This window comes from Phacochoerus africanus, chromosome 9 (assembly GCF_016906955.1).
Source record: "Phacochoerus africanus isolate WHEZ1 chromosome 9, ROS_Pafr_v1, whole genome shotgun sequence".
NCBI classification, from domain to species: Eukaryota; Metazoa; Chordata; class Mammalia; order Artiodactyla; family Suidae; genus Phacochoerus; species Phacochoerus africanus.
Genome location: NC_062552.1, coordinates 25,370,854 through 25,394,966, shown reverse-complemented (window position 1 = coordinate 25,394,966; position 24,113 = coordinate 25,370,854). Strand labels below are relative to the sequence as shown.

Here is a 24,113-nt window from a genome sequence, read left to right as displayed (position 1 = left end):
ATTTCTTTTCGTGTGCATGAAGGTATAGAGAAGAGAGGCCAGAACCGGAAGCTTTTATAATTTTTCACACAAAGACACAATAAAGTTGTAAGGAATTGACAGGACAAAGACACTTAGAATCTCCTTAGACTCTGGCTATATTTTAATCTATATAGAACCTATAGGAGATGAACAATAAAATAGGCAGATGAAGCTTGACTAGTGTGTTAGGTTCAAATTCTGCTTAAATTTTAAACAGAAAAATTGTGATTGAATTACAGGAAACTAATTTAGAAGAATTGATGGTTCTTCTTGGGTCTGTAGGTTGTCTTCTTACTGCCTAGCACTTAATAACTGAGGACTGTACTCACTGGGTCCCAGAAAATACTGGAGTTCTAAGGCTGACCCTCCAGAGAAACCTTGGTATAAATCCAAAGACACATGTAGTTAACACAACTGGAATTGTACCTACCTAATGTGAGAATGATAGCTTTAGTGTAAAAAGTTCAGGGAAATTCTCCGGATAAAAATAGAGTGTATTAGTTTGCAGGTGCTACTATAACAAAGTATGAAAACTGAGTAGATTTAACAACAGAAGATTATCATCTCACAATTGCAGATGCTAGAAATCTGAAACCAAGGTATCAGCAGGGTCATACTCCCTTGAAGGCACTAAAAAATGGTCTCTTCCATGCCTCTCTCCTAACATCTGATGTTTTGCCAGCAATCTTGGATATTTCTTGGCATGTGGCAACAAAATTCCAATCTCTGTGTGCACATCTGTGTCCACATTTCACCTTTTTATGAGGACACCAGTCATGTTAGAGTAGGAAACCACCCTACTCCAACATGACCCCATCCTAGCTAATTACACCTTGAATGACCCAATTCCAAATAAGGTCACATGCTGAATACTAGAGGTTAGTAATTCAATATGTGAATTTTGAGGAGTTGGGAAGGGAGGACACAAGTCAACCTATATGATACAATATGCTGAGGATGAAAGGAAACAGGCAATATGAATAGATTATGCGATAGCTATTCTGAGAATGTTGATTATATGATAGAATTATGTTGATAGAATATTGTATTGCTTTGGTTTTAAATGAGAAAGATTTTCAAAATTTTAAGGTTCATAGGGAGAAGTTAGTACAAATGCTGAGAGGAATAACTGAGGGATCCCAGTACCAGAGAGGGCGGTACAGGATGGATGGAGAGAAGAAGGATCAGCATCTCAAGTAAAGGAAGAGAGATTCTTCCCTAATATACAGTGAGGAAGGAATAATAGAGAAATACAGAATTGAATAGGTTTGTTCTATTTGTTACTAAAAAGTTCAGATAGTTCCCTCATGAAGGATTTTTCTTCGGTTTCTTCTTATTATTAAATTCAAAGAAGGAATACAGTCATAAACTGAGAATAAGGAGTCACTAGTTGCAAGTTTAAAGAAAGAGAAACGTTTAAGAAAACTGGTACCAAAAGTAAGGGAATGCTAATGGCTGAAGAGGATAACGGGATAGTACTGGTGTGCACAAGTTGAAAGATGGTTAAATATATATGAAAGAAAAATCTACTCATTTGGGTAGACTGTTATAGCCAGTATACAAATGTATAATTAGATTAATTTGTATTTGTATTTTCCAAGTTCTTGTGGCAGAAAAACAATGACACCAAGATGTCCATTTCTTAGGAAGAGAATACTTGAAATTATTAGCCATGACACCGAGTAGGGAAAAGGGTAGGAAGTGAAGTCAGGAGTGATGAATGAATTAGGAGACATAAGGGGGCCTGATGAGACTGACACAGTGCAGGAGTAGGAGCAGCTATGTAATCAAGTACAGGACTTATACCTCCAGTTTCACTTGCATTTTCAATGCGGATGTCATCTGCTGCCAAACTTAAAGGGAGAGGGCACTGGTAAGGGTAAGAATCAATCACAAGGGACAAATATCCAACACACAAATTGATTAAAGACATAAATGTTTATGTTTCACAGAAAAGAATTCTAGAATTGGGCAATAGAATGGCTCCATGGAGTTGTCGGATTCCCAAGTTCATTTTAATTTCTCTGCCATCTGCGTCATATTACATGGTCATATATGTTTTTTGAGTTCCATTAATCATGACACTTTATAGCCAGAAGAAAAGTAAAGAAAAGAAAGACACAATTTTCCTTTAAGGACACATCCTTGTAATTCACCTTTTAATACACCACCATCCTTTGATCACATGCACCAGGGGGGTCTAGGAAATCTAGTACTTACAGGAGGCTGTCATAGGAAAAGGTAATAATGAGAAAGATTACACAATGAAAAGAGGGAGAATTGATATGAGGGACAATCATTAAGTCTGAGTCCCAGAGCTTCATATTGACAATGAACCAGTAGAGAGTAGGGAAAAAATCTATTTATATCTTGCTAGGGGAGAAATGCGATCTTCTTTGGGGCAAAGCAATCATTTCACCTGGAGGGTAGGCTTATGAATTACAACATCAGTACATTCTCCTTCAGCTGAACAGATGGTTAGGGAGCCTGAGTCAGAGGACCAAAGTCTGAAAAGTGGTCTTAGGACACCATAGAATGTGTTCTGGGGAAAGGTGAAAATGTGGGATCCATCCGTCATGTTGTAGAAAGATACATCTCCAGCCTCATAATCCAGGAATATTCCTACCTTAAGGGGTCTTTCTCTTAGAGGAAGAGAAGTTTCCGGGGAGGTGAGGGCCCAGTAGTCCCCGTCATAGAGCCTAATGGCCCAGAAACCATTCTGTGGGGACATAGTGAATACCCCCTCCCTGGTCACATTATCTCTACAAATTCCCAAGTCCCAAGATTGCATGTCCCCAACCTCCACCTCCCAGTAGGCCCTCTCTGAGTTGATGCGCAGCTGACCCAGCACACAGGGAATGGAGTTGAATCTCTGTGTGGATCTGGGAAGATCTTGACAAGTTTCTTGCCAGGTAACCCGCCTCCCTCTTTCAGACACGAGGAGGGCAGGATGGGCAGTGGCTTCATCCAGGGTCACATTTGCTGCAAAGACAAGTGGACTATCAAGTTTCTGGCAATGGTCGTAGGCATGGGCCAGAGGGCTCCCGTTCTGTCAGGACTCCTCTGGCCCTGGGTAGATCTAGCTCACTTTTACCCTGTCAGGAATCCTCCAGCCACCCCACAAAATGCAAGTTCCCTGCTGGATCTTGATAGACTCACCAGCTTTGAATTCTTCTTTCCTCCAATCTATAAGGAAAAAAGTAAACATGAGACCCCACCATCTGAATAAATAAAGCTCCTGTCTGTCCAGAAGACCATGAGTATAAATTCCCTAGGATTATGTCAAGAATAAGAGCAACCAAGGAATATACCCTTTCATAACTTGAACTTCTTTTTACAATCTATTAAATTATGTCTGACTTGAGACCTGACCCATCTTCTGTGTCTTCTAAGTCAACGTTCCTGAAGGATAATTATCTATCATCTATTGAGGATGTTTCCAAGAAAATAGGGAACATGGTGTGTCTGACCTAATAAAATATATTTCATGTTAGTGTCCTCAGATTTTCGCCAATGAAAATCACTCTACATATGCTCAAAACACAATGTAAGGTGCAGTTGAAAAATGAAAAACCTTCTACAATGTAATGTTTTAAATACAGCATTATCTGTTAAAATATTGAGTAACCTATGTGGTTCCTGTTATGTATGCTTTGGATTTTCTTTGATCTTCAGTATATTATTTTGCACGTGGTAGGTGTTCATTGCAAATATCCTAGAGAGTAGGATTGTCTTCATCAGAGTCCATGTTACTCACCAGGATATAATGGAGCACCCCTCCAGGCTGCAAAAGAAAACATAGGAAACCCTTTAGCTTTTTTCCTTCTCCATTTACTCCTGTTATCTTTTCCACTGCTCCCTGTCATTATCCCTTTTCCTCTCTTGAATCCCTCATACTTCCTCTTTCTATCCTGTATTACCTCTGTATTGCATTTTAAGAAACATGATAAATAAAAACGGTCAGGTTTAGTTACAGATAATAAGTTAAAATGGTCAGGTTTAAGACATAGGTAGAAATACAGAAGCAACAAAATGTGGGAGGGACAGAGGTGGAACACAAAGCAGGGAGAATAAGATAAAGACAAGAAGAAAGGAAAGAGGATGGGGTGGGGGGCAGAACATGCTGAATCACTCCTCATTTACGCTTCAGAGAGAATTCATTACAGAAATTTAGAGAAAGAAAAGCAAAGGCTTCTTTGCCCAATATAGACATTTTAATTTTTATGCCTGCCTTCTCTCATACTGCTATAGGGACAGGACCCAAGAGAGATGGAAGAAGGAAGCTTTCTGAGAGACAACCATTTACTTACCTTTCTTGAATTGAGCCTTCCTCCTAGCTGAGAGAAAACACAAAACATCCATAGATATGAGAGGATTTCTTGACTTCATGAGGAAGATGCAATTAAAGCCATACATCTGCTAACAGTTATATCTGCATATTGCTCAAGTAATGCATATTTTTAAAATAATGAGAAATTTCTAAATAAAAAGTTCAATTTGAAGAGTACTATATGATATGTAGGGTCATGAGAATATAAAATATTTGTATAGAGTACTAAAAATTATTTTAAGAATTCTTCATAAGATAGCCTTAAACTATACAGTTACATTACCAAAGAAGTGGGATAGAAAAATCAATATAAAAATATCATGAAGGAAGAGAAATTTGTTGAATACATGTTTGAATGGGTTAAAATAAAAACAAGAGAAGAAAAATAACTAAATTTGGGAAGAGAAACTAAGCAGGCAAAATCAGGAAAACACATTTATAGGCAGTTGCTCACTTGAGGGTATGTTCCAGGAAAGTGTACTGGTCAGTCTCAGACTTACATGTGGCATTGATAATGGACAAATACATAAAAGGTCGACAAGAGGAGAAATTCATAATAGAAAAAGTGTGTAAATCAAAAGGAAAAACTTATCTCTTTAACCAAGTTTGGAGTCTGAACTTTTTATAAAAGTGTGGGCACTCTGTCTTAGAGGACATGTTGGAGAACCCAGTTGAAAGTTCTCTGTCTCATAGAGAAAACATCATTCTTCTTGCCCAACTCCCTTCAGTTAACAAACCTTACAATGAAATTATGGTAATCATCTGGAGGAGAGTAACTTAAGGTAATAGCAAAGGAAGGCAAGGAAATGATGAAAAAAGTATTTCTAGGAAATATAACTGCCCCACCAAAAAAAGGTCAGAAATAGTTACCAATCTCATCCTGAAGTGCTCCTGAAAGATAAATTTAAAAAGACTCAAGTAAATGTAAGGATATCATCAAAGAAAAGGGAAAGAAGAAGAAAATTTTGAGGTGTGGAATTAATAATTCAAAATTGACAACAAAATGCACATTTAAAAAATAATTTTATAACAAATGCTATTTTGGCAGAGTGGACCGAAGTTGATTTTTAGTTTTGCAAATATTTCTGACTATGCCAGATTGAACAAGATGCCTTTCGGTGAAAGTACTATTTTCATAATTAGTGTGACTCGGTCCTGAAAAGGCCTTTTTAGAACATGCTGCAGCAACTGAGAGCGTGGATGACTGATGTCTGGGTAATGGCTTTTGCAAGTCTGATGGTTTCTAATCCTCTTCACCTAACTAAACTGTGAGAAAAATTAATTTAGTTTTCAATAGTGCTTTCAAAATTACCTCTGATTTTATCCTCTAATGAAGAAAGTCAAAGAACTAAAAAAAGAGCATGGTTCTAACCACATTCTTTCCATTCCTGTTCACTTATATTGGGAGTGAAGAATTTCTCAGCAAGCAAATCTTTCATAATCCAAGAGTAAAGAAATGGAATAAAATTTGTGTTGAGAATGACTTATGTATTGGGGGCAACAATAATTTTCAAAAATGAGTTAGTGAAGGAAAATAAATGGTACACATATAAAAGCTAAATGTTAGAAAACTGTGCACTTGTTTTGTGTCTTTTCTATAATAGGAGTCAAGGCTTTATTGATGTCCTTTATAGAAGCTTTGTTCAACTTTCAAGAGAGTAGCTCCTCTGTAGAACTGACATTTTATTAAAACACAGTATTTAGGAGTCCTTATGATTTAAGGATTGCAGATTTTAGGAACTATCTACACTTTTCCTTGTTCTACAGCATTGTTGGAGGAAACCTCTCTGGCAGTGTTATAGCAATTTTGTGGACTTTTTTCCATCTCTGCTGTGTTCGCTAGACTAAAGCATCTATTAATGCTGATCTCTGTCTTCCAAGTTATAACTTTCCTAAATATAGATGCTTTTAGTAATACTTGCTCACTCTAAAAAAGAAAGGCAGGAGTTCCTATCATGGCTCAGTGATACAAATCTGACCAGTATCTGTGAGGATTCAGATTCCATCACTGACCTCGCTCAGTGGGTTAAGGGTCCGGCGTTGCCGTGACTGTGATGTAGGTCGCAGACACGGCTGAGACATGGCCTTGCTGTGGCTCTGGGGTAGGCTGGCAGCTACAGCTCCAATTCGACACCCAGCCTGGGAACATACATATGCCTTGGGCGCAACCCTAAAAAACAAACAGAAAGGATAATAATGTAAGCTTGAACAAAATTGGGGGGGGGGGATTAATCATTCTAAAATTGAATAACACAAAAGGAATCGAAAAGATGTATTGTTTGGAAGTGAAGATGGCTCTAAATATTAAAAAGTCTGCATTGGAGAGAACTGACTATGTTGGAAAGAAATTTAAAATACACAAAATGACACAATTCCGTAGGCCTGGCTTTTGTCTAGAACAACAGGCAAACCTAAGTAACGTGTTTACACCTGGGGCTACTTGGTTCACATGGGTAAGGACCGTGGAAGAGGGCCGCCCTGGTACACTCTTGACCAATATACTACTTAGGCTTTGAAAGGGCAAGGAGCAGAGGGCATTAACCGAGCCGTTTTGGGGCCATCTCCCATCCCTTAAGTCTTTGAAGAGGTATCACTTGTGTAGGAATGGCCCCTCTGACTTGGAATTTCTGACAGAGCCCCTGTGTTTGGATGTTTTCTAGAAATACATGTGGAAGAGAAACCGTCTCCCTATCAGCGTAATGCTTTGTTTGCATCTCACCAACTTCTTCATGAAACTGTGGCAAGTGCCTGAAAGACCCAAGAAGCCAGTCCTCATCGGGAGGGCATGATATGCCTTGCAAAGAGAAGGAATGGCACAGCAGAGGAGGTAGGCAAACAGAAATGGACAGAAGTAACGTGGGACAAGTCCAACGCAAAATATTGAGGTGGAGCCCGTAGACATGACACGCAGGAGAAAGGCATGCCGACACAAGCTACATAGATGAAACGGCAGACAAGATGAAAGGCTGAACCAGTCGCTTTAAAGGGGGTCAAGAGCAATGGGATAATGGGATATCAGAAATGTTACCATTTGTTTTCCGAAGATTGTCTGCAAAAAACAAAAAAGAAAAGAAAAAGAAAAAGGTAAATGCAAATATCATGGGGAAGAACTAGAGGGAGAATTCAGATTTGTTGAAAATTTCATATTTAAAGTTAACCCTCTGCAGTTTCAAGTGACAACCACAGCCACCCGCACACACATCGACTCAGAGATCATCTGCAGTAAGTGAATAGAGGGGAAATGGACTTAATTTCGATTAATTGAAGAAAACGAGAACGATTCGTTGTGGGGTTTAGTTCGCCAAAGCAGTCTTGATCCCTTTGACCATATTTAGGGTCCTGTTGTTCTGCTTGTGCGCTTTAGCATGGCCATGGGCTGGCTGTGCATGTGGAAGTCAGTTCTCATGCTGGGGGTCGGGGGCGCTACCTTGTGTAAAGCTGCCACAAACCCTGTGTGAGGCTATGCTGAGACCCTGTTGGTGTAGGTGATCCTCGGTCAGGTTTCCGGGTGCCTCTTTTCACAACGTGACTGCTACTGATTAAATGGCGACCTTACTGTATTTGAGTGTGTGTTTTACCTCATGCATAAGTGCAGCCTTTCTGAACCAAAGCACATGGGTGCTGAATCCAGGAGAGAGAAAGTTTCCCTGAGAGAGGCTGTTTCTCACCCCATGTTTACTGTGCATCCTCCCATCTGAGAGAAAATATCTGAACGTGCATGTATGAGACAGGTTCTCCAAACTTTATGAAGAAGGCGTGACCAGAGCGCTACATCTCCGAATGACTGCTCCTGGAGCATTTTCAAGTCACGTCCACTCCTGAGTGAAAGAGGCAGATCCCTAAACTCTGTTCCATTGAAAGCACCGCCACCCTTTTCAGAATACTTTGTCACATACAGGCTTATGAAAATTGAAAATAATTCTTGTGTTAGGCTATTAAAGAGAGGTGTGGAATCATCTCAGAACACAACTTTAGACTTTAGTTATGTATTACCAGCGTGATTTCTTGAGGGGGAAAAAGTGCACATAAAGATGCCAAAGGGCGGTCAACTTGGTGAGATAATAAACAAACAGGTAAAATAAAAACGAAAGAAGAGTAAGCACTGTGGTTGTAAATTGAAAACAACCAGGACAAGTCAGGAAACAATATTGATATACACTGGGTCACTTGAGAGGGTGATCGGCAGACGTGAGCTGGCCTGTCTTAAGATAACTTATGCAGGGCATCGGCAGTCGACAGAGTGTGAGCAATCAAAGGAAAAAACTCATCTCTGCAACCAGGGTTGGAAGCGGAACCATTCCATTAAAAACCGGGACAATGTCAAATACGACACAGCGGGCACTGCATCTAGATCTGGTGGCAGAGGACCCAGGTAAAAGGAAGCTTTCTGTGGAATGGAGGAAATAGCATTCTTCTCAGCCTGATTCTCTTCATGTAACAAACCTCGTAATGAGAGGGTGGTAAGTGCCTGGAAGACGGTGACTTAAAGCAATATCAAAGGAAGGAAAGGAAAGAGAGAAAAACCATTTCTAAGAAATACATCCACCCCTCCAAAAAAAAAAGAAAAAAAAAAAAGAGGAAGGCAAAACAAAACAAAACACAAAGAAAAGGAAACGTCAGAAATAAGTTACCGTTTTCATCCCGAAGTTCTCCTGAAAAGGAAATTTACAAATAGTCATGTAAATGTTAAGGAAACCACGACAGATAGTAAAAAGAAGAGGACAATTGCCAGGCATGGAGTTTCTGACTCAGAAGACATATCTAATAAAATGAAGCCATGTTATTTCAGGAGTTCCCACTGTGGTACGGTGGGTTAGGAACCTCACTTCAGTGGCTCGTGTTGCAGTGGAGGTGTGGGTTCGAGCTCTGGCTGGACACAGTGAGTTAAAGGATGTGGCGTTGCCCCAGCAGTAGTGTCGGTTGCAGCTGTGGCTCAGATTCAGTCACTGGACCTGGAACTTCCACATGCCGTGGGTGCCACCATAAAGAAAAAAAAAATGACAACAATTGCTATCTTGGTCGTGGATCAAAGTCAAATCTCTCAGTTTGGCAAATGCTTCTGACGATGCCAGGTTAAACAAGCTGTCTTCCAGTGAAAGCATTACTTTCGTAGTTAGTGTGAAACACACGTATCACTCCCGAAAACGTCATTTTAGAAGATGCCACAGTGCCTGAGCAAGTGGATGACGTATGTCTGGGTACTGGCTTTTGCAAGTGTGATGGTGTCTAATGCTTTGCATGTAACGAAACGATGCTAAACTTAATGTAGTTGTCAAGAGGGCTTTCAAAATTGCCTCTGAAGGTGTCATCTCCTGCAGAAAGGCAAAGACCTGAGCAACAAGGCTCTAATCCTATGCTTTCCATTCTTGTCCACTGACATGGTCGTAAGGACGTTCTCAGCGACAGATCTTTTTTAATACTCCAAGCACAAAGAAATGGAGTCAAATCGATGTTGAGACTGACTCGTGCATTTCAGGGAAATACAATTTTCAAAAATGCGTTGGTGGAGGGAAACGAATGGCACGATTGAATGAGCAAGGTGCCAGAAAGCCATGCTCTAGTTTTATCTCTTTTCTTTTATGTGACTCGAGGCTTTCTTGGGAGTTCCCGTCATGGCTCAGTGGAAGTGAATCTGACTAGTATCCAGGAGGATGCAGGTTCCATCCCGGCCCTCGCTCAGGGGGTTAAGGGTCTGGCGTGGCCATGAGCTGTGGTGTGGTTCGCAGATGTGGCTGGTACCTGGCCTTGCTGCTTCTGTGGTGTAGGCCGGCAGCCACAGCTCCGATTCAGCCCCTAGCCTGGCAACGTCCCTGTGCCGGTGGGTGTGGCCCTTACAAAACAAAAATGGCCAATAATGCCATCTCACCTAAATTTGGGGGAGGAAAACTAATCATTCTAAAAGTGAGTAACACAAAAGGAATCGAAAAGATGTATTACGTGGAACTGAAGGTTGCTCTAAATTTTCAACAGCCTACGTCGGAGAGAACAGACATTTCAGAAATTTAAGATACACAAAATGACACAATTCCGTAGGCCTGGCTTTTGTCTAGAACAACAGGCAAACCTAAGTAACGTGTTTACACCTGGGGCTACTTGGTTCACATGGGTAAGGACCGTGGAAGAGGGCCGCCCTGGTACACTCTTGACCAATATACTACTTAGGCTTTGAAAGGGCAAGGAGCAGAGGGCATTAACCGAGCCGTTTTGGGGCCATCTCCCATCCCTTAAGTCTTTGAAGAGGTATCACTTGTGTAGGAATGGCCCCTCTGACTTGGAATTTCTGACAGAGCCCCTGTGTTTGGATGTTTTCTAGAAATACATGTGGAAGAGAAACCGTCTCCCTATCAGCGTAATGCTTTGTTTGCATCTCACCAACTTCTTCATGAAACTGTGGCAAGTGCCTGAAAGACCCAAGAAGCCAGTCCTCATCGGGAGGGCATGATATGCCTTGCAAAGAGAAGGAATGGCACAGCAGAGGAGGTAGGCAAACAGAAATGGACAGAAGTAACGTGGGACAAGTCCAACGCAAAATATTGAGGTGGAGCCCGTAGACATGACACGCAGGAGAAAGGCATGCCGACACAAGCTACATAGATGAAACGGCAGACAAGATGAAAGGCTGAACCAGTCGCTTTAAAGGGGGTCAAGAGCAATGGGATAATGGGATATCAGAAATGTTACCATTTGTTTTCCGAAGATTGTCTGCAAAAAACAAAAAAGAAAAGAAAAAGAAAAAGGTAAATGCAAATATCATGGGGAAGAACTAGAGGGAGAATTCAGATTTGTTGAAAATTTCATATTTAAAGTTAACCCTCTGCAGTTTCAAGTGACAACCACAGCCACCCGCACACACATCGACTCAGAGATCGTCTGCAGTAAGTGAATAGAGGGGAAATGGACTTAATTTCGATTAATTGAAGAAAACGAGAACGATTCGTTGTGGGGTTTAGTTCGCCAAAGCAGTCTTGATCCCTTTGACCATATTTAGGGTCCTGTTGTTCTGCTTGTGCGCTTTAGCATGGCCATGGGCTGGCTGTGCATGTGGAAGTCAGTTCTCATGCTGGGGGTCGGGGGCGCTACCTTGTGTAAAGCTGCCACAAACCCTGTGTGAGGCTATGCTGAGACCCTGTTGGTGTAGGTGATCCTCGGTCAGGTTTCCGGGTGCCTCTTTTCACAACGTGACTGCTACTGATTAAATGGCGACCTTACTGTATTTGAGTGTGTGTTTTACCTCATGCATAAGTGCAGCCTTTCTGAACCAAAGCACATGGGTGCTGAATCCAGGAGAGAGAAAGTTTCCCTGAGAGAGGCTGTTTCTCACCCCATGTTTACTGTGCATCCTCCCATCTGAGAGAAAATATCTGAACGTGCATGTATGAGACAGGTTCTCCAAACTTTATGAAGAAGGCGTGACCAGAGCGCTACATCTCCGAATGACTGCTCCTGGAGCATTTTCAAGTCACGTCCACTCCTGAGTGAAAGAGGCAGATCCCTAAACTCTGTTCCATTGAAAGCACCGCCACCCTTTTCAGAATACTTTGTCACATACAGGCTTATGAAAATTGAAAATAATTCTTGTGTTAGGCTATTAAAGAGAGGTGTGGAATCATCTCAGAACACAACTTTAGACTTTAGTTATGTATTACCAGCGTGATTTCTTGAGGGGGAAAAAGTGCACATAAAGATGCCAAAGGGCGGTCAACTTGGTGAGATAATAAACAAACAGGTAAAATAAAAACGAAAGAAGAGTAAGCACTGTGGTTGTAAATTGAAAACAACCAGGACAAGTCAGGAAACAATATTGATATACACTGGGTCACTTGAGAGGGTGATCGGCAGACGTGAGCTGGCCTGTCTTAAGATAACTTATGCAGGGCATCGGCAGTCGACAGAGTGTGAGCAATCAAAGGAAAAAACTCATCTCTGCAACCAGGGTTGGAAGCGGAACCATTCCATTAAAAACCGGGACAATGTCAAATACGACACAGCGGGCACTGCATCTAGATCTGGTGGCAGAGGACCCAGGTAAAAGGAAGCTTTCTGTGGAATGGAGGAAATAGCATTCTTCTCAGCCTGATTCTCTTCATGTAACAAACCTCGTAATGAGAGGGTGGTAAGTGCCTGGAAGACGGTGACTTAAAGCAATATCAAAGGAAGGAAAGGAAAGAGAGAAAAACCATTTCTAAGAAATACATCCACCCCTCCAAAAAAAAAAGAAAAAAAAAAAGAGGAAGGCAAAACAAAACAAAACACAAAGAAAAGGAAACGTCAGAAATAAGTTACCGTTTTCATCCCGAAGTTCTCCTGAAAAGGAAATTTACAAATAGTCATGTAAATGTTAAGGAAACCACGACAGATAGTAAAAAGAAGAGGACAATTGCCAGGCATGGAGTTTCTGACTCAGAAGACATATCTAATAAAATGAAGCCATGTTATTTCAGGAGTTCCCACTGTGGTACGGTGGGTTAGGAACCTCACTTCAGTGGCTCGTGTTGCAGTGGAGGTGTGGGTTCGAGCTCTGGCTGGACACAGTGAGTTAAAGGATGTGGCGTTGCCCCAGCAGTAGTGTCGGTTGCAGCTGTGGCTCAGATTCAGTCACTGGACCTGGAACTTCCACATGCCGTGGGTGCCACCATAAAGAAAAAAAAAATGACAACAATTGCTATCTTGGTCGTGGATCAAAGTCAAATCTCTCAGTTTGGCAAATGCTTCTGACGATGCCAGGTTAAACAAGCTGTCTTCCAGTGAAAGCATTACTTTCGTAGTTAGTGTGAAACACACGTATCACTCCCGAAAACGTCATTTTAGAAGATGCCACAGTGCCTGAGCAAGTGGATGACGTATGTCTGGGTACTGGCTTTTGCAAGTGTGATGGTGTCTAATGCTTTGCATGTAACGAAACGATGCTAAACTTAATGTAGTTGTCAAGAGGGCTTTCAAAATTGCCTCTGAAGGTGTCATCTCCTGCAGAAAGGCAAAGACCTGAGCAACAAGGCTCTAATCCTATGCTTTCCATTCTTGTCCACTGACATGGTCGTAAGGACGTTCTCAGCGACAGATCTTTTTTAATACTCCAAGCACAAAGAAATGGAGTCAAATCGATGTTGAGACTGACTCGTGCATTTCAGGGAAATACAATTTTCAAAAATGCGTTGGTGGAGGGAAACGAATGGCACGATTGAATGAGCAAGGTGCCAGAAAGCCATGCTCTAGTTTTATCTCTTTTCTTTTATGTGACTCGAGGCTTTCTTGGGAGTTCCCGTCATGGCTCAGTGGAAGTGAATCTGACTAGTATCCAGGAGGATGCAGGTTCCATCCCGGCCCTCGCTCAGGGGGTTAAGGGTCTGGCGTGGCCATGAGCTGTGGTGTGGTTCGCAGATGTGGCTGGTACCTGGCCTTGCTGCTTCTGTGGTGTAGGCCGGCAGCCACAGCTCCGATTCAGCCCCTAGCCTGGCAACGTCCCTGTGCCGGTGGGTGTGGCCCTTACAAAACAAAAATGGCCAATAATGCCATCTCACCTAAATTTGGGGGAGGAAAACTAATCATTCTAAAAGTGAGTAACACAAAAGGAATCGAAAAGATGTATTACGTGGAACTGAAGGTTGCTCTAAATTTTCAACAGCCTACGTCGGAGAGAACAGACATTTCAGAAATTTAAGATACACAAAATGACACAATTCCGTAGGCCTGGCTTTTGTCTAGAACAACAGGCAAACCTAAGTAACGTGTTTACACCTGGGGCTACTTGGTTCACATGGGTAAGGACCGTGGAAGAGGGCCGCCCTGGTACACTCTTGACCAATATACTACTTAGGCTTTGAAAGGGCAAGGAGCAGAGGGCATTAACCGAGCCGTTTTGGGGCCATCTCCCATCCCTTAAGTCTTTGAAGAGGTATCACTTGTGTAGGAATGGCCCCTCTGACTTGGAATTTCTGACAGAGCCCCTGTGTTTGGATGTTTTCTAGAAATACATGTGGAAGAGAAACCGTCTCCCTATCAGCGTAATGCTTTGTTTGCATCTCACCAACTTCTTCATGAAACTGTGGCAAGTGCCTGAAAGACCCAAGAAGCCAGTCCTCATCGGGAGGGCATGATATGCCTTGCAAAGAGAAGGAATGGCACAGCAGAGGAGGTAGGCAAACAGAAATGGACAGAAGTAACGTGGGACAAGTCCAACGCAAAATATTGAGGTGGAGCCCGTAGACATGACACGCAGGAGAAAGGCATGCCGACACAAGCTACATAGATGAAACGGCAGACAAGATGAAAGGCTGAACCAGTCGCTTTAAAGGGGGTCAAGAGCAATGGGATAATGGGATATCAGAAATGTTACCATTTGTTTTCCGAAGATTGTCTGCAAAAAACAAAAAAGAAAAGAAAAAGAAAAAGGTAAATGCAAATATCATGGGGAAGAACTAGAGGGAGAATTCAGATTTGTTGAAAATTTCATATTTAAAGTTAACCCTCTGCAGTTTCAAGTGACAACCACAGCCACCCGCACACACATCGACTCAGAGATCGTCTGCAGTAAGTGAATAGAGGGGAAATGGACTTAATTTCGATTAATTGAAGAAAACGAGAACGATTCGTTGTGGGGTTTAGTTCGCCAAAGCAGTCTTGATCCCTTTGACCATATTTAGGGTCCTGTTGTTCTGCTTGTGCGCTTTAGCATGGCCATGGGCTGGCTGTGCATGTGGAAGTCAGTTCTCATGCTGGGGGTCGGGGGCGCTACCTTGTGTAAAGCTGCCACAAACCCTGTGTGAGGCTATGCTGAGACCCTGTTGGTGTAGGTGATCCTCGGTCAGGTTTCCGGGTGCCTCTTTTCACAACGTGACTGCTACTGATTAAATGGCGACCTTACTGTATTTGAGTGTGTGTTTTACCTCATGCATAAGTGCAGCCTTTCTGAACCAAAGCACATGGGTGCTGAATCCAGGAGAGAGAAAGTTTCCCTGAGAGAGGCTGTTTCTCACCCCATGTTTACTGTGCATCCTCCCATCTGAGAGAAAATATCTGAACGTGCATGTATGAGACAGGTTCTCCAAACTTTATGAAGAAGGCGTGACCAGAGCGCTACATCTCCGAATGACTGCTCCTGGAGCATTTTCAAGTCACGTCCACTCCTGAGTGAAAGAGGCAGATCCCTAAACTCTGTTCCATTGAAAGCACCGCCACCCTTTTCAGAATACTTTGTCACATACAGGCTTATGAAAATTGAAAATAATTCTTGTGTTAGGCTATTAAAGAGAGGTGTGGAATCATCTCAGAACACAACTTTAGACTTTAGTTATGTATTACCAGCGTGATTTCTTGAGGGGGAAAAAGTGCACATAAAGATGCCAAAGGGCGGTCAACTTGGTGAGATAATAAACAAACAGGTAAAATAAAAACGAAAGAAGAGTAAGCACTGTGGTTGTAAATTGAAAACAACCAGGACAAGTCAGGAAACAATATTGATATACACTGGGTCACTTGAGAGGGTGATCGGCAGACGTGAGCTGGCCTGTCTTAAGATAACTTATGCAGGGCATCGGCAGTCGACAGAGTGTGAGCAATCAAAGGAAAAAACTCATCTCTGCAACCAGGGTTGGAAGCGGAACCATTCCATTAAAAACCGGGACAATGTCAAATACGACACAGCGGGCACTGCATCTAGATCTGGTGGCAGAGGACCCAGGTAAAAGGAAGCTTTCTGTGGAATGGAGGAAATAGCATTCTTCTCAGCCTGATTCTCTTCATGTAACAAACCTCGTAATGAGAGGGTGGTAAGTGCCTGGAAGACGGTGACTTAAAGCAATATCAAAGGAAGGAAAGGAAAGAGAGAAAAAACCATTTCTAAGAAATACATCCACCCCTCCAAAAAAAAAAGAAAAAAAAAAAAGAGGAAGGCAAAACAAAACAAAACACAAAGAAAAGGAAACGTCAGAAATAAGTTACCGTTTTCATCCCGAAGTTCTCCTGAAAAGGAAATTTACAAATAGTCATGTAAATGTTAAGGAAACCACGACAGATAGTAAAAAGAAGAGGACAATTGCCAGGCATGGAGTTTCTGACTCAGAAGACATATCTAATAAAATGAAGCCATGTTATTTCAGGAGTTCCCACTGTGGTACGGTGGGTTAGGAACCTCACTTCAGTGGCTCGTGTTGCAGTGGAGGTGTGGGTTCGAGCTCTGGCTGGACACAGTGAGTTAAAGGATGTGGCGTTGCCCCAGCAGTAGTGTCGGTTGCAGCTGTGGCTCAGATTCAGTCACTGGACCTGGAACTTCCACATGCCGTGGGTGCCACCATAAAGAAAAAAAAAATGACAACAATTGCTATCTTGGTCGTGGATCAAAGTCAAATCTCTCAGTTTGGCAAATGCTTCTGACGATGCCAGGTTAAACAAGCTGTCTTCCAGTGAAAGCATTACTTTCGTAGTTAGTGTGAAACACACGTATCACTCCCGAAAACGTCATTTTAGAAGATGCCACAGTGCCTGAGCAAGTGGATGACGTATGTCTGGGTACTGGCTTTTGCAAGTGTGATGGTGTCTAATGCTTTGCATGTAACGAAACGATGCTAAACTTAATGTAGTTGTCAAGAGGGCTTTCAAAATTGCCTCTGAAGGTGTCATCTCCTGCAGAAAGGCAAAGACCTGAGCAACAAGGCTCTAATCCTATGCTTTCCATTCTTGTCCACTGACATGGTCGTAAGGACGTTCTCAGCGACAGATCTTTTTTAATACTCCAAGCACAAAGAAATGGAGTCAAATCGATGTTGAGACTGACTCGTGCATTTCAGGGAAATACAATTTTCAAAAATGCGTTGGTGGAGGGAAACGAATGGCACGATTGAATGAGCAAGGTGCCAGAAAGCCATGCTCTAGTTTTATCTCTTTTCTTTTATGTGACTCGAGGCTTTCTTGGGAGTTCCCGTCATGGCTCAGTGGAAGTGAATCTGACTAGTATCCAGGAGGATGCAGGTTCCATCCCGGCCCTCGCTCAGGGGGTTAAGGGTCTGGCGTGGCCATGAGCTGTGGTGTGGTTCGCAGATGTGGCTGGTACCTGGCCTTGCTGCTTCTGTGGTGTAGGCCGGCAGCCACAGCTCCGATTCAGCCCCTAGCCTGGCAACGTCCCTGTGCCGGTGGGTGTGGCCCTTACAAAACAAAAATGGCCAATAATGCCATCTCACCTAAATTTGGGGGAGGAAAACTAATCATTCTAAAAGTGAGTAACACAAAAGGAATCGAAAAGATGTATTACGTGGAACTGAAGGTTGCTCTAAATTTTCAACAGCCTACGTCGGAGAGAACAGACATTTCAGAAATTTAAGATACACAAAATGACACAATTCCGTAGGCCTGGCTTTTGTCTAGAACAACAGGCAAACCTAAGTAACGTGTTTACACCTGGGGCTACTTGGTTCACATGGGTAAGGACCGTGGAAGAGGGCCGCCCTGGTACACTCTTGACCAATATACTACTTAGGCTTTGAAAGGGCAAGGAGCAGAGGGCATTAACCGAGCCGTTTTGGGGCCATCTCCCATCCCTTAAGTCTTTGAAGAGGTATCACTTGTGTAGGAATGGCCCCTCTGACTTGGAATTTCTGACAGAGCCCCTGTGTTTGGATGTTTTCTAGAAATACATGTGGAAGAGAAACCGTCTCCCTATCAGCGTAATGCTTTGTTTGCATCTCACCAACTTCTTCATGAAACTGTGGCAAGTGCCTGAAAGACCCAAGAAGCCAGTCCTCATCGGGAGGGCATGATATGCCTTGCAAAGAGAAGGAATGGCACAGCAGAGGAGGTAGGCAAACAGAAATGGACAGAAGTAACGTGGGACAAGTCCAACGCAAAATATTGAGGTGGAGCCCGTAGACATGACACGCAGGAGAAAGGCATGCCGACACAAGCTACATAGATGAAACGGCAGACAAGATGAAAGGCTGAACCAGTCGCTTTAAAGGGGGTCAAGAGCAATGGGATAATGGGATATCAGAAATGTTACCATTTGTTTTCCGAAGATTGTCTGCAAAAAACAAAAAAGAAAAGAAAAAGAAAAAGGTAAATGCAAATATCATGGGGAAGAACTAGAGGGAGAATTCAGATTTGTTGAAAATTTCATATTTAAAGTTAACCCTCTGCAGTTTCAAGTGACAACCACAGCCACCCGCACACACATCGACTCAGAGATCGTCTGCAGTAAGTGAATAGAGGGGAAATGGACTTAATTTCGATTAATTGAAGAAAACGAGAACGATTCGTTGTGGGGTTTAGTTCGCCAAAGCAGTCTTGATCCCTTTGACCATATTTAGGGTCCTGTTGTTCTGCTTGTGCGCTTTAGCATGGCCATGGGCTGGCTGTGCATGTGGAAGTCAGTTCTCATGCTGGGGGTCGGGGGCGCTACCTTGTGTAAAGCTGCCACAAACCCTGTGTGAGGCTATGCTGAGACCCTGTTGGTGTAGGTGATCCTCGGTCAGGTTTCCGGGTGCCTCTTTTCACAACGTGACTGCTACTGATTAAATGGCGACCTTACTGTATTTGAGTGTGTGTTTTACCTCATGCATAAGTGCAGCCTTTCTGAACCAAAGCACATGGGTGCTGAATCCAGGAGAGAGAAAGTTTCCCTGAGAGAGGCTGTTTCTCACCCCATGTTTACTGTGCATCCTCCCATCTGAGAGAAAATATCTGAACGTGCATGTATGAGACAGGTTCTCCAAACTTTATGAAGAAGGCGTGACCAGAGCGCTACATCTCCGAATGACTGCTCCTGGAGCATTTTCAAGTCACGTCCACTCCTGAGTGAAAGAGGCAGATCCCTAAACTCTGTTCCATTGAAAGCACCGCCACCCTTTTCAGAATACTTTGTCACATACAGGCTTATGAAAATTGAAAATAATTCTTGTGTTAGGCTATTAAAGAGAGGTGTGGAATCATCTCAGAACACAACTTTAGACTTTAGTTATGTATTACCAGCGTGATTTCTTGAGGGGGAAAAAGTGCACATAAAGATGCCAAAGGGCGGTCAACTTGGTGAGATAATAAACAAACAGGTAAAATAAAAACGAAAGAAGAGTAAGCACTGTGGTTGTAAATTGAAAACAACCAGGACAAGTCAGGAAACAATATTGATATACACTGGGTCACTTGAGAGGGTGATCGGCAGACGTGAGCTGGCCTGTCTTAAGATAACTTATGCAGGGCATCGGCAGTCGACAGAGTGTGAGCAATCAAAGGAAAAAACTCATCTCTGCAACCAGGGTTGGAAGCGGAACCATTCCATTAAAAACCGGGACAATGTCAAATACGACACAGCGGGCACTGCATCTAGATCTGGTGGCAGAGGACCCAGGTAAAAGGAAGCTTTCTGTGGAATGGAGGAAATAGCATTCTTCTCAGCCTGATTCTCTTCATGTAACAAACCTCGTAATGAGAGGGTGGTAAGTGCCTGGAAGACGGTGACTTAAAGCAATATCAAAGGAAGGAAAGGAAAGAGAGAAAAACCATTTCTAAGAAATACATCCACCCCTCCAAAAAAAAAAGAAAAAAAAAAGAGGAAGGCAAAACAAAACAAAACACAAAGAAAAGGAAACGTCAGAAATAAGTTACCGTTTTCATCCCGAAGTTCTCCTGAAAAGGAAATTTACAAATAGTCATGTAAATGTTAAGGAAACCACGACAGATAGTAAAAAGAAGAGGACAATTGCCAGGCATGGAGTTTCTGACTCAGAAGACATATCTAATAAAATGAAGCCATGTTATTTCAGGAGTTCCCACTGTGGTACGGTGGGTTAGGAACCTCACTTCAGTGGCTCGTGTTGCAGTGGAGGTGTGGGTTCGAGCTCTGGCTGGACACAGTGAGTTAAAGGATGTGGCGTTGCCCCAGCAGTAGTGTCGGTTGCAGCTGTGGCTCAGATTCAGTCACTGGACCTGGAACTTCCACATGCCGTGGGTGCCACCATAAAGAAAAAAAAAATGACAACAATTGCTATCTTGGTCGTGGATCAAAGTCAAATCTCTCAGTTTGGCAAATGCTTCTGACGATGCCAGGTTAAACAAGCTGTCTTCCAGTGAAAGCATTACTTTCGTAGTTAGTGTGAAACACACGTATCACTCCCGAAAACGTCATTTTAGAAGATGCCACAGTGCCTGAGCAAGTGGATGACGTATGTCTGGGTACTGGCTTTTGCAAGTGTGATGGTGTCTAATGCTTTGCATGTAACGAAACGATGCTAAACTTAATGTAGTTGTCAAGAGGGCTTTCAAAATTGCCTCTGAAGGTGTCATCTCCTGCAGAAAGGCAAAGACCTGAGCAACAAGGCTCTAATCCTATGCTTTCCATTCTTGTCCACTGACATGGTCGTAAGGACGTTCTCAGCGACAGATCTTTTTTAATACTCCAAGCACAAAGAAATGGAGTCAAATCGATGTTGAGACTGACTCGTGCATTTCAGGGAAATACAATTTTCAAAAATGCGTTGGTGGAGGGAAACGAATGGCACGATTGAATGAGCAAGGTGCCAGAAAGCCATGCTCTAGTTTTATCTCTTTTCTTTTATGTGACTCGAGGCTTTCTTGGGAGTTCCCGTCATGGCTCAGTGGAAGTGAATCTGACTAGTATCCAGGAGGATGCAGGTTCCATCCCGGCCCTCGCTCAGGGGGTTAAGGGTCTGGCGTGGCCATGAGCTGTGGTGTGGTTCGCAGATGTGGCTGGTACCTGGCCTTGCTGCTTCTGTGGTGTAGGCCGGCAGCCACAGCTCCGATTCAGCCCCTAGCCTGGCAACGTCCCTGTGCCGGTGGGTGTGGCCCTTACAAAACAAAAATGGCCAATAATGCCATCTCACCTAAATTTGGGGGAGGAAAACTAATCATTCTAAAAGTGAGTAACACAAAAGGAATCGAAAAGATGTATTACGTGGAACTGAAGGTTGCTCTAAATTTTCAACAGCCTACGTCGGAGAGAACAGACATTTCAGAAATTTAAGATACACAAAATGACACAATTCCGTAGGCCTGGCTTTTGTCTAGAACAACAGGCAAACCTAAGTAACGTGTTTACACCTGGGGCTACTTGGTTCACATGGGTAAGGACCGTGGAAGAGGGCCGCCCTGGTACACTCTTGACCAATATACTACTTAGGCTTTGAAAGGGCAAGGAGCAGAGGGCATTAACCGAGCCGTTTTGGGGCCATCTCCCATCCCTTAAGTCTTTGAAGAGGTATCACTTGTGTAGGAATGGCCCCTCTGACTTGGAATTTCTGACAGAGCCCCTGTGTTTGGATGTTTTCTAGAAATACATGTGGAAGAGAAACCGTCTCCCTATCAGCGTAATGCTTTGTTTGCATCTCACCAACTTCTTCATGAAACTGTGGCAAGTGCCTGAAAGACCCAAGAAGCCAGTCCTCATCGGGAGGGCATGATATGCCTTGCAAAGAGAAGGAATGGCACAGCAGAGGAGGTAGGCAAACAGAAATGGACAGAAGTAACGTGGGACAAGTCCAACGCAAAATATTGAGGTGGAGCCCGTAGACATGACACGCAGGAGAAAGGCATGCCGACACAAGCTACATAGATGAAACGGCAGACAAGATGAAAGGCTGAACCAGTCGCTTTAAAGGGGGTCAAGAGCAATGGGATAATGGGATATCAGAAATGTTACCATTTGTTTTCCGAAGATTGTCTGCAAAAAACAAAAAAGAAAAGAAAAAGAAAAAGGTAAATGCAAATATCATGGGGAAGAACTAGAGGGAGAATTCAGATTTGTTGAAAATTTCATATTTAAAGTTAACCCTCTGCAGTTTCAAGTGACAACCACAGCCACCCGCACACACATCGACTCAGAGATCGTCTGCAGTAAGTGAATAGAGGGGAAATGGACTTAATTTCGATTAATTGAAGAAAACGAGAACGATTCGTTGTGGGGTTTAGTTCGCCAAAGCAGTCTTGATCCCTTTGACCATATTTAGGGTCCTGTTGTTCTGCTTGTGCGCTTTAGCATGGCCATGGGCTGGCTGTGCATGTGGAAGTCAGTTCTCATGCTGGGGGTCGGGGGCGCTACCTTGTGTAAAGCTGCCACAAACCCTGTGTGAGGCTATGCTGAGACCCTGTTGGTGTAGGTGATCCTCGGTCAGGTTTCCGGGTGCCTCTTTTCACAACGTGACTGCTACTGATTAAATGGCGACCTTACTGTATTTGAGTGTGTGTTTTACCTCATGCATAAGTGCAGCCTTTCTGAACCAAAGCACATGGGTGCTGAATCCAGGAGAGAGAAAGTTTCCCTGAGAGAGGCTGTTTCTCACCCCATGTTTACTGTGCATCCTCCCATCTGAGAGAAAATATCTGAACGTGCATGTATGAGACAGGTTCTCCAAACTTTATGAAGAAGGCGTGACCAGAGCGCTACATCTCCGAATGACTGCTCCTGGAGCATTTTCAAGTCACGTCCACTCCTGAGTGAAAGAGGCAGATCCCTAAACTCTGTTCCATTGAAAGCACCGCCACCCTTTTCAGAATACTTTGTCACATACAGGCTTATGAAAATTGAAAATAATTCTTGTGTTAGGCTATTAAAGAGAGGTGTGGAATCATCTCAGAACACAACTTTAGACTTTAGTTATGTATTACCAGCGTGATTTCTTGAGGGGGAAAAAGTGCACATAAAGATGCCAAAGGGCGGTCAACTTGGTGAGATAATAAACAAACAGGTAAAATAAAAACGAAAGAAGAGTAAGCACTGTGGTTGTAAATTGAAAACAACCAGGACAAGTCAGGAAACAATATTGATATACACTGGGTCACTTGAGAGGGTGATCGGCAGACGTGAGCTGGCCTGTCTTAAGATAACTTATGCAGGGCATCGGCAGTCGACAGAGTGTGAGCAATCAAAGGAAAAAACTCATCTCTGCAACCAGGGTTGGAAGCGGAACCATTCCATTAAAAACCGGGACAATGTCAAATACGACACAGCGGGCACTGCATCTAGATCTGGTGGCAGAGGACCCAGGTAAAAGGAAGCTTTCTGTGGAATGGAGGAAATAGCATTCTTCTCAGCCTGATTCTCTTCATGTAACAAACCTCGTAATGAGAGGGTGGTAAGTGCCTGGAAGACGGTGACTTAAAGCAATATCAAAGGAAGGAAAGGAAAGAGAGAAAAACCATTTCTAAGAAATACATCCACCCCTCCAAAAAAAAAAGAAAAAAAAAAGAGGAAGGCAAAACAAAACAAAACACAAAGAAAAGGAAACGTCAGAAATAAGTTACCGTTTTCATCCCGAAGTTCTCCTGAAAAGGAAATTTACAAATAGTCATGTAAATGTTAAGGAAACCACTGACAGATAGTAAAAAGAAGAGGACAATTGCCAGGCATGGAGTTTCTGACTCAGAAGACATATCTAATAAAATGAAGCCATGTTATTTCAGGAGTTCCCACTGTGGTACGGTGGGTTAGGAACCTCACTTCAGTGGCTCGTGTTGCAGTGGAGGTGTGGGTTCGAGCTCTGGCTGGACACAGTGAGTTAAAGGATGTGGCGTTGCCCCAGCAGTAGTGTCGGTTGCAGCTGTGGCTCAGATTCAGTCACTGGACCTGGAACTTCCACATGCTGTGGGTGCCACCATAAAGAAAAAAAAAATGACAACAATTGCTATCTTGGTCGTGGATCAAAGTCAAATCTCTCAGTTTGGCAAATGCTTCTGACGATGCCAGGTTAAACAAGCTGTCTTCCAGTGAAAGCATTACTTTCGTAGTTAGTGTGAAACACACGTATCACTCCCGAAAACGTCATTT

At 43.0% G+C, this 24,113-nt stretch overlaps 1 protein-coding gene across 1 annotated transcript; it reads right to left on the bottom strand.

Moving 5' to 3' along the window:
* Positions 1-2,163: 2,163 nt before the first annotated feature.
* Positions 2,164-24,111, bottom strand: LOC125136588 (butyrophilin subfamily 1 member A1-like). Its single transcript, XM_047797444.1, has 16 exons — positions 24,066-24,111; positions 23,591-23,611; positions 21,990-22,010; positions 19,940-19,960; positions 18,339-18,359; positions 16,289-16,309; positions 14,685-14,705; positions 12,635-12,655; positions 11,033-11,053; positions 8,983-9,003; positions 7,380-7,400; positions 5,222-5,242; positions 4,332-4,358; positions 3,779-3,805; positions 3,181-3,207; positions 2,164-3,003 (listed from the first exon to the last, which is right to left on the bottom strand). Exons 1-16 carry the CDS (start codon positions 24,109-24,111, stop codon positions 2,432-2,434), a joined length of 930 nt encoding a protein of 309 aa, XP_047653400.1. The 3' UTR covers positions 2,164-2,431.
* Positions 24,112-24,113: the final 2 nt, after the last annotated feature.